This window comes from Lactuca saligna, chromosome 6, assembly GCF_052625555.1.
Source record: "Lactuca saligna cultivar CGN05327 chromosome 6, ASM5262555v1, whole genome shotgun sequence".
Classification (NCBI taxonomy): domain Eukaryota; kingdom Viridiplantae; phylum Streptophyta; class Magnoliopsida; order Asterales; family Asteraceae; genus Lactuca; species Lactuca saligna.
The window spans coordinates 129,227,026-129,237,156 of NC_136422.1; the positions used below are offsets into that span (position 1 = coordinate 129,227,026).

Sequence of the window (10,131 nt, forward strand, 5' to 3'; positions counted from 1 at the left end):
TTGGGTAAAAGACCATTTTAACCCTCCATGGTCTCCATTACTCATGTTCACCAAACCCTAGAGTCAATAAAAGTCTAACTCGAGTCAACAATCCATGTTTGACCCGACTCATTGAGTGCACTCATGCAACTCATCGAGTCCACTCACATTCTCCGAAGTCTCGTGAAGGTCCAAATCAGCTCGTCGAGTTGACCTCCAACTCGCCGAGCCATCGCACAATTCATTTCTTCGGGACAAACCCTAACCAACTTGTTGAGTCGGCTCACCAACTCGTCGAGTTCATTCAGAACCAAAGCTCATTTATATGATTTAAAATAGATCTATCACTCCAAACTCTAGATTTTTCATCTCAAGGCTCAATAGTCACGTAAAGCTTCGATATTTACATTCTTGCATGATGTTATTGCTCCAAAAATGCTAATACATGCCATTCATGAGTGATTAAGCCAAAAAACCCTCCTATGGATGAATAAAGTTAGGACACCTAGACTATAAGGACCTCACAAGGTCCAGATCTGAGGTCTAGACTCTTTGATAACTCATGCTACTCATAAACCCAAACAAAAGATGGCAAAAAGCCCTACAACTCTATAGATATGAGATCAATCCAAAATAAGAAGAAAGGTGAAGACTTCATACCTTCCTTAGGAGCTCTGCACAGGAAATCACTGGATCCAATAGCCTCACCTCCAATTCCTTGCTTGATATCCTCTTCCTCAAATGATGCACAAGAACCACATTATGAGCTTCTATCTCACTCTCTTGCTCAAATAGCAATTAGAGTTCGGTCTCAGGGGTGTAGGGTAACTGATGAGGCGGAAATGGGTGCATAAGTTACCTTATATAGACCCCAACCCCAAGAAATTAGTGTTTCTCTGCCCAACACCAACTCGGCGATTCTATCTCCCTTCTCGTCGACTCCATTCATTGAATCCGACACGACAACTCGACCCTACTCGGCGAGTTGGACTCCCAACTCGTCGAGTCACTCCATAAACCTCAAGAATTCAACCATGCGATAACATACCTGAAATTTCAAATGTTACATCCAAAAGAGAGGTGGGTGCGTTCTGCACTGAGATGCCGACCATGACGGGGGCGCACACATTGACATTCAGGGAGTTTAGAGCGTGTAACGCCTACAAATTCGGGCTAGTCAATTTGGAGACAATAAGTGTCAAAAATAAATTTTTGATATAATATTATTTAGATTAAATAATCTTAACTAAATTATAGTATATGTCACAAGGGTTACGTACATATAAAGAACGCTGAAATCCGAGTTATAACGAAGAAGTTATGATCCGTCGAAGTTTTACGGCAAAACTGGCACGTCATCGGGAATCGTAAAAAAGTGAATTTTTTATAAACTACTTTTTAGCCTTAGATACCTAAATGAAAGTTGTATTATATGTTAAACTAAGAGCATGCATAAAAAGAACGTCAAAATCTGACTTAGTATGAAGAAGTTATGATTTTTCTAAGATTTTGCATAGCAGTATACAGTCCGAAATTCGAATTTTAGATCGAGTAATTTTTAGCCGATACAACCTTAATGAGAATTGAATATATCATTAATCGGAGCTCAACGATAAAAAGACAGTCGAAAACGGTGTCCGTATGTAGAAGTTATGAATTTTACATGATCGTAAACAATGTAATATTCTCATATCATTAAATTTAAAACCGGTCGAGAATTAGCCAACAGAGTCTAAATAAAAGTTATAGATTATGTCTCTACCTACGCGTGGATATAAAGAACATCAAAAATTGAGATCGTATATGAATGTTATGCAATTTAGAAGTCGACAGGGTGCTGCTACGAAGAATGTGACGTGGCTGAATCTGGGCCATTGCTTTCTCCCCAAACCTTGCCACCAGAGGGTGACATGTGACACCAACTCGACGAGTTGGAGGCCCCAACTCGACGAGTTGAGTAGTATTTCAGCCTATAAATAGCATGCGAAGGTGCCTTCATTTCTCACACCTTCCACTCTTTCTTTCTCACTCTAAACTCTCTCTAAACCTCCCAACCCCCCCCCCCCCCCCTAAAGCCCTAGGAAACTCCCCTAGCGCTAGAAGAAAGCTCCAGAGTACCCGACAGTTTCGAGAAAAAGAGCTTTTCGGCTCGGAAGTTCTGCCCCGCAGAGCCCGATTCCTAGCCAAACCCCCCGGTAAGTGAGTTATGGTTACCCTACTTTAAGTATAACTTATGTTTAATTTCATTATCGTTATTATGAACTTATAAAAAAGATTTATCAGTGATTCCAAGTCGTTATACTGATTGATCTACTTACGGGGATGATGTCTAGGCTGTGATATAGTAAGGTGTTTAGAGTGAGATTTCCAAATAATATACTTTGTATACCAATCGAACCCCACCTCCGATACGATCCTACCTGGTTGTTCCTTGCTTGATAGATCATGAAAGTAGACTTTGAGTTAATGATGAATATAGACTAATAATTAGTCGCAATAAAGATTAAACTAAGACTTAGCGATAATAATGCTAGGTTTCGTCAAGGGAAAATAGAATCGTTAGAAGCAAAGCGTTGCACAAGTTTGGAATCATCACTTTGATAAGTGAGTGCATAGTTACTTTCATCTTACACACATATATATATGAAGTATTTAATATAAGTTGCATGATATGTGTGCATATTATTTGTGTACTTAATATTTATGTTGGATGAATAAAAATATACATGTTTTAATTGTTTTGAACTTTATATGTATTTTATACATATAATTATGATAGGTAAAAACGGATAGATGAAAGATGAGTTGGATGATGAGGTGAAAGGTGATAAAGATCATGAGATAAGGGTGAGAAGTGAAAAATGAGAGGAGTCTTTACCCAAAAAAACCTATTGACATGTATTGTGGGTGGACCCCCAAAAATAATATTGTCAATAATTAAGATCACCCTTGCAACTATGGACTTAGCGCCCGTTGGATGAACCTTAACAACTATGGACTTAGTGCATGTTGAATAAACCCTGGCAACAATGGACTTCATGTCTATTCCTTAGGACAATCCTTAGGAATAAATAATGAGGAATATATTCTTCATAGGGAAGATACTTAGGAATAAAGAAGATAATAATGATGGGTAATTGGGTTAATTGTTTGATGTTTAAACATAATAACTATATTATTGTGTGTTGAAAACCCTATTTACTCACCATGTTTCCCAACCTGACTCATTCAGTTTATTTGTATCACATGTGTCGATATGAAAATACATTACACTAAGAGATTAAGGAGATGTAGATCATTAATGTAAGTGAATATAAGATCTATTTATGCTTATGTTTCTATATTGATAATGATATCTCAATGTTTTAAAATGAATAAAATAAATTTATTCAAGAATGCTTTGATAACATATTTATCATGTTTTTTCTGGGAACAAATTTTGCAACATTTTTCTTGGAAATGATACTCTGATTTCCAAAATAAAGTATAAACAAATTGGTATTTTTTGGTCGTAAAAATAGGGATGTCACAGAGCCTGTGGAGCTCCAGACTATCACGGGGATAAGTACCCCATTGCTAGCAACTGGTGGTTGGCAGATGTCGCCAACACTTTTCGTACTAGCCAGTGTCCCGAGGGGGATAAGGTCCGACTCGCCTCCTATCTTCTGAAGGACAGAGCACGTGATTAGTGGGAGAAAGTTGGACATACTATTGGAGATGATGCGGCTATTGATGCGGCGACATGGAATGACTTCTCGGCCAGGTTCAGGGTCGAATTTGCACCGGTGCTTGAGGTGCAACAGTTAGCACAATTGTCTTAATATGTTGAAGGTTGCGGGTTTGAGCATGATTTGTATATATATATATATATATATATATATATATATATATATATATATATATATATATATATATATATATATATATATATATATATATATATATATATATATATATATATATATATATATATATATATACATACCATCAAACAAAATGCTTAAAAGGTCCCCTACTTTACTTTCTACATAACCAATTTGTCAAATTCCTTTTGTAGTGCCCCCGACGAAATATATTTCCACTTTACATGTATCAAAAACATGTTGATTTGACATAGATAGATAGCACCTTATATATACCTTGGTCCACTCTTCTTCTTTATATTAGTCTTTTTGAGATCTTTTGAAAACTTTATTGACCTCTTTTATGCCCCGTTCCCGAGTTTTAGCAAAAAAATAAGAAAAGAAAGTAAAATAAATTTGTCTTTGATGTTTCCAAGTCAGAGAAAAGTAAAAGTAAAGTTAAATTTTTTGTTCTTTCTCTCCAAATCCATCCAAATCGGAAGGAAAGTTGGGGGAAAGTGATCATTTCATTTCCCTCCACTTCCTTTCTTTCATTAAACTGGGGAATACTAATTTTACTTTTACTTTCCTCACTTCCATTCATTTCATTTGTTTTCTCTCATTAAGTTGAACTCAGAAACGGGGTATTAACGTTTTATAATAGTTGCTTGCTCTTTTTAAATCTTTTTATAAACTGTAGAGGCCTCCTTTCATATTATATATGCCTACGATAATATAATTAAGTTACTTTAACCTATACCAACAAGACCACGTGAAATATATGCCATTATTTCCTCATGCATTTTGTATTTAACAAAAATGGCATGAAAGCAAAAGATAAATTGCATGACAACACAAGCTTTTTATGTATTTGAAGGCAATAATACCATTGCAAGGGAAACGAATAATGATTTTTATTACTATATATATTCTTTTAAAATAATAGATATAGAAACCATGTGATCCTCGACATATATGTATTCAATGACAAAAGGTTGCAAACAATACATAGAGACCATGCTACATATCGACTTTAAATAGATAATATTCATTTTAGATATCCGAACTCTAAATAAGCCGTTTAATTTTCTGAAAGATTGATCTTACCGAGTATTATGAATACCGATCGTCATTATTATCGCACTCAAATTGATCTATTAAGCGTAACAAGATAGATATAAGAAACAGATGAGAGCGAATCACACGAAAACCAGCCTGTCGCGAACCCTAATCTCACTCCATCACGGGTGGCTACCAAACAATTCTTTCTATAAAAAACCCGCCATTCCTTCACTCTCTGTCTTCCACTCCAGAATAGTAGCAATATGGCTGCGAATCCTCATGTTCTCGCCATTGTCTTTATTCTTTCTGTTTTATCATCACAGTGGATGTATGCTGCTGCACAGAATCCACCTCTTTTTGCTTGCGACATCGATAAAGATCCAACCTTGAAGAAATTTTCGTTCTGTGATGCTTCATTGGATATAAAAACGAGGGTGAATGATCTTGTAAAGAGATTGACTTTGGAAGAGAAAATAGGAAACTTGGTTAACAACGCTACCAGTGTTGATCGTCTCGGGATACCAGGCTACGGGTGGTGGTCCGAGGCTTTGCATGGTGTTTCTAAAACCGGACCCGCAACCTTCTTCTCTAGTTTGGTCCCCGGAGCCACCAGCTTCCCTCAAGTCATCCTCACCGCAGCCTCATTCAACGAAACATTATTCAGAACCATTGGAGAGGTGATCGATCTTTCTAATTCTACAAAGAAACTGTCAAAAATTTTGTTATTTTAGTTATGATTCTTTGATTAGTAGGTGGTTTCTACTGAAGCACGAGCGATGTACAATATGGGTTTAGCGGGGTTAACATTTTGGTCACCGAATGTAAACATTTTTCGAGACCCTAGATGGGGAAGAGGGCAGGAAACTCCAGGAGAAGACCCGACTTTAACAAGCAAATACGCAGTGGCTTTTGTTCAAGGTTTACAAGAAAGAGATGATGGCGATAAAAAACGACTCAAAGTTGGAGCTTCTTGTAAGCATTACACTGCATATGATGTTGATAATTGGAATGGCACCGATCGGTATCATTTCAATGCTGTGGTACATTTTATTTTTTCGAAAATATGACCTTGTTATTTATAATGTTTTAAATATGTATATGTTTATATAAAGAATATTTACCATTTTGTTTGTTTTGATCTTTAAGGTTACAAAGCAAGATATGGAGGATACATTTCAACCTCCGTTTAAAAGTTGTGTTTTGGATGGAAATGTTGCAAGCGTTATGTGTTCTTACAACGAAGTTAACGGGAAGCCAACCTGTGGTGATCCTGATCTTTTAAAAGGAGTGATTCGGGGAAAATGGAAATTAAATGGGTAACTTTTAAATCCGAATATTTTATTTCTCTCTCATTCTTTTTGTTTGGTTTACCTCACCTAGGGACTCAACATATGACAATGTCTACCTAATGGGTCATGTTCATGGGCTGACCCAGGATTTCACTAGTGATCACAGAGTTTTTAGACCAAATTTTCATTGAATATTCTTTTGAATTTAAAAAAATATATATATATATATTATTTTTTTTTTTAATTTTAACATGTAAAATTATAAGGTATTATGATAAAAAAAAATTCAAGACTTGTCAAGGCTTGATTTATTAGAATTTCAAAGCAACACGAAATAAAAGACCATCAACATTAAGTCCCATATCGGTTGTTTGTGAAATATAGGATGGTTGATGCCTTGTTGGGCTTTATAAAGCTTAGAGAAGGCTTATGACAATATATCTCCAAAATTTACAGCTTCTTTATTAACTTCTCAAAAATTGAGGGGTCAAACTACAAATTAATTGAGAACAACAAAACATTTCCAACTCCATTATTGAAGTCCCCATATACCTATATGTTGTCTATATGTTCGAGTCTTGATTTCTTTTACTTTTTTACTAAGGCAAACATTCACTTTACATACTCTAAAAAATATGTTAAATTAACGTTTTGCAGATACGTAAGTTCTGACTGCGATTCATTAGACGTCATGCTTACATCACATCATTGGGAAAAAACGCCAGAGGAAATCGCGGCTGATGCTTTAAATGCAGGTAACTAACAAAAGTTGTACATGTACATAAATAATAAAACGTTACGAAACATACCAAACACATCGAGTAACTTTTCAGGAGTAGACCTAAACTGTGGCAATTCACTAAGATTCCACACAGAAGGTGCTATAAAAGCTGGATTAGTGAAAGAATCAGTAGTTGATAGAGCTGTTTCCAACAACTTCGAGACACTTATGAGACTCGGCTTTTTCGATGGTAACCCAAGCAAGCAAGTTTATGGGAGTCTAGGTCCCAAAGACGTGTGCACTCCGGCTAACCAGGAGCTAGCTCGTGAAGCTGCTAGACAAGGAATCGTGTTGCTGAAAAACACGCCTCGATCATCATTGCCACTCATTCCAACATCCATCAAGTCTCTAGCTGTTATCGGACCCAATGCTAATGCCACAGAAACCATGATCGGCAACTATGCAGGTATATATATCGATAGTGGAAAAGCATTGATCTTTTTATATATTTTCAATCGACCATTTACATTCATTAGGGTTTTGTGTTGTGTTACTAAAGGTTCAGAATATTTGATCGAATCCAGGTGTTCCATGTCAATACACAACTCCTCTACAAGGGTTATCAGCATCGGTTAAAACCATATACGAACCAGGTTGTGTAAATGTGACCTGCTTCATTGTGCGAATCGCAGAGGCCAAGAAAGTAGCAGCGGAAGCAGATGCGGTTGTTCTAGTAATGGGTTCGGATCTCTCTATAGAGGCGGAAACTATAGATAGAATCGATATAACCCTACCTGGTCAACAAAGCTTTCTTGTCTCACAAGTTGCATCCGTGTCTAGAGGACCTGTGATTCTTGTTATAATGTCGGGAGGAGGAATGGATATCCAGTTTGCGAAGGATAATCCAAATGTAACAAGCATTTTATGGGTCGGGTTTCCTGGTGAAGCTGGTGGAGCTGCTTTAGCTGACATTGTTTTCGGCCGATTTAATCCAAGTAAGATTTGATATCTTTCACATGAACCCTAATTTTTTGTTCGAAGTTTTAGAGGTTTTGCATATATTTGTAGGTGGAAGACTACCCATGACATGGTATCCACAATCTTTTGCTGAGAAGGTGGCGATGACTAACATGAACATGAGACCCGATCTAACCACAGGTCACCCTGGTTACACCTACAGATTCTACAAAGGAGAAACAGTTTATCCATTTGGACATGGGCTAAGCTATTCTTCACATGCTCATCATCTAGTTAAAGCGCCAAAGTTCGTGTCAATCCCACTAGAAGAAGGTCACGTTTGTTGGTCATCCGAATGTAAATCGCTCGATGCATTGGAACATGTTTGTAGAAATTTAGTATTTGAAGTTAAGCTTAGGGTAATGAATGTGGGAAACATGGAGGGAAGCCATATAGTGTTCTTGTTCTCATCTCCTCCAACGATCCATGATGCACCTCAAAAGAAGTTATTGGATTTTCAGAAGGTGGTCTTGGCTTCGCGACAATGGACAACGGTTAGCTTCAAGGTTGATGTATGCAACCATCTAAGTGTGGTTGATGAAGATGGCAATAAGAAGGTTCCTTTGGGAGTACATGTTCTTCATGTTGGAGATCTTCAACACTCTCTAAATCTAAAGATTTGATGTGGGTGTTTTAGCTTTTATGATTAACTATGATATGGAACTAAAATTAACGAGGATATGAGAGAGAATTGTAATGATGGATTAAATTGAATTAATGCATTCAAAGGCAAAATTGTAGTTATACTTAATTTGTACCCCACTAAACTACTAAGACCATCGATCAAATTGTTTTTCTGTGGCACATTTCTATTATCTGTGAAAAGTGAAGTAAATTGTCTGCATCGATACCAACAGTAAATTACACTGCTATTTTATATAGTTTGTCTCTTCGATAAGAAGCCAAGGAAAAAGAATAATATGATCTAAAACAGCGTAATCATTCTTAGAAGGTTTGGGAACTTATGTAGTTACAACACCAAAATTTGGCAAGATTGGTCCAATTTGAAATTTATTTCCTTCAATTATTATATTATGACATTGTGCTTCTAAAAATCTACTCAACCATGACAATGTCATCCAAGTGCAAAGCCATTGTTAATATTATATACATTTTTTTTTCTTGATTTGATCACACCTTCTAAACGCTAACGAGAGAAAATCAAATCATCTTTCAAGATTAAAACAATTACAAATATTGGAGCTGCTATGGCAAAATTTACAAATTTGCCATTAAATCCTACCATTTTGCAAATTTTCCATTTTTATAATTTTTAAAAGACAAAACTTCAAAAATGATCCATATGGTTTCCAAAAATATCAAGTTTAGTCCCCAAGTTCAAAAAACCTCACAGATGGTCCCTGTGATTTCAAAACTTTTAACAAATGATCCTTCCGGCTCACTCCGTTAGCATTTCACTGTTAACTCATTTTTTAATAAAATATTGCAGGGGTAATTTCATCATTTTAGTTGTAACCTTCTCTCTTTAATATGAAATGATTACCTGTTGCTTGCACATCACTACCCGTCTCTCTCCCAAGAAGATAACCAGTTACAGGTTTAGTCATCGGGTTCATTCCCATCGTAGAAGCAAGAACAGAAATTGGGATTTAGGGTTTTCAGCTGCAGAAATTGCAATGGTGCTATCAATATGGTGTTTTCGAGAAAAATTTGTAACCGTGGAGGACTTAGGAAAAAGATACGGTACAATACTACAACAAAACTTGTTTTTTCTTGGTCTATTGTGTTGACGTAAGGAAATCATTGATTTTACTCTTTTTTTTTTGTGTTTATAGAAGGTTATGACAACTATTTCACATTGAAGATACACTACAGTGGTGTCTTCACCAAAGCACCTGGAAGGAAATACGTTGATGGTGTTGTAGAATATGTAGATGATGTTGATACTGATTTATTTTCAGTTCATGAGCTTGACGACATGGTTCGAGAACTAGGGTACAAAACTGAGCAAACCCTTTACTACCATTTCCGTATCCCTGAATACCCTTTGGACTATGGCTTAATGCCTTTAGGTAATGATCAAGATGTACTTAAAATGATATCATATGTCCCTAAACACAGACTTATTAGGGTGTATATTGAAACTGGTCAGGCAAGGGTAGCTACTTATTACAAGTCTCTTTCTAAAGTTGTTATTGAAGAGTTGGAGCCTGATAGTGTGTCACCTGAAATGAATAGAAAGAAACCTTGTAGGAGAGAA

The 10,131-nt window shown here is 36.4% G+C and overlaps 1 protein-coding gene across 2 annotated transcripts; it reads left to right on the forward strand.

The window, feature by feature from the left end:
• The first annotated feature begins 4,806 nt into the window (after positions 1-4,806).
• On the forward strand, positions 4,807-8,714 carry LOC145001577 (beta-xylosidase/alpha-L-arabinofuranosidase 1-like). Of its 2 annotated transcripts, none has more exons than XM_078960943.1 (7): positions 4,807-5,560; positions 5,636-5,923; positions 6,030-6,199; positions 6,830-6,927; positions 7,006-7,359; positions 7,478-7,888; positions 7,962-8,714. In XM_078960943.1, exons 1-7 carry the CDS (start codon positions 5,147-5,149, stop codon positions 8,531-8,533), a joined length of 2,307 nt encoding a protein of 768 aa, XP_078817069.1. In that variant the 5' UTR covers positions 4,807-5,146; the 3' UTR covers positions 8,534-8,714. The 2 variants fall into 2 exon arrangements, with proteins under 2 accessions (XP_078817069.1, XP_078817070.1); XM_078960944.1 differs by having other exon boundaries at positions 5,448-5,560; positions 5,633-5,923.
• Positions 8,715-10,131: the final 1,417 nt, after the last annotated feature.

Coding starts and splice junctions, on each gene's coding strand:
- LOC145001577 (XM_078960943.1), top strand. CDS start 5,147: ATGGCTGCGAATCCTCATGTTCTCGCCATTGTCTTTATTCTTTCTGTT. Junction 6,928..7,005: donor GGCTGATGCTTTAAATGCAG/GTAACTAACAAA, acceptor GTAACTTTTCAG/GAGTAGACCTAAACTGTGGC. Junction 7,889..7,961: donor TTTCGGCCGATTTAATCCAA/GTAAGATTTGAT, acceptor ATATATTTGTAG/GTGGAAGACTACCCATGACA.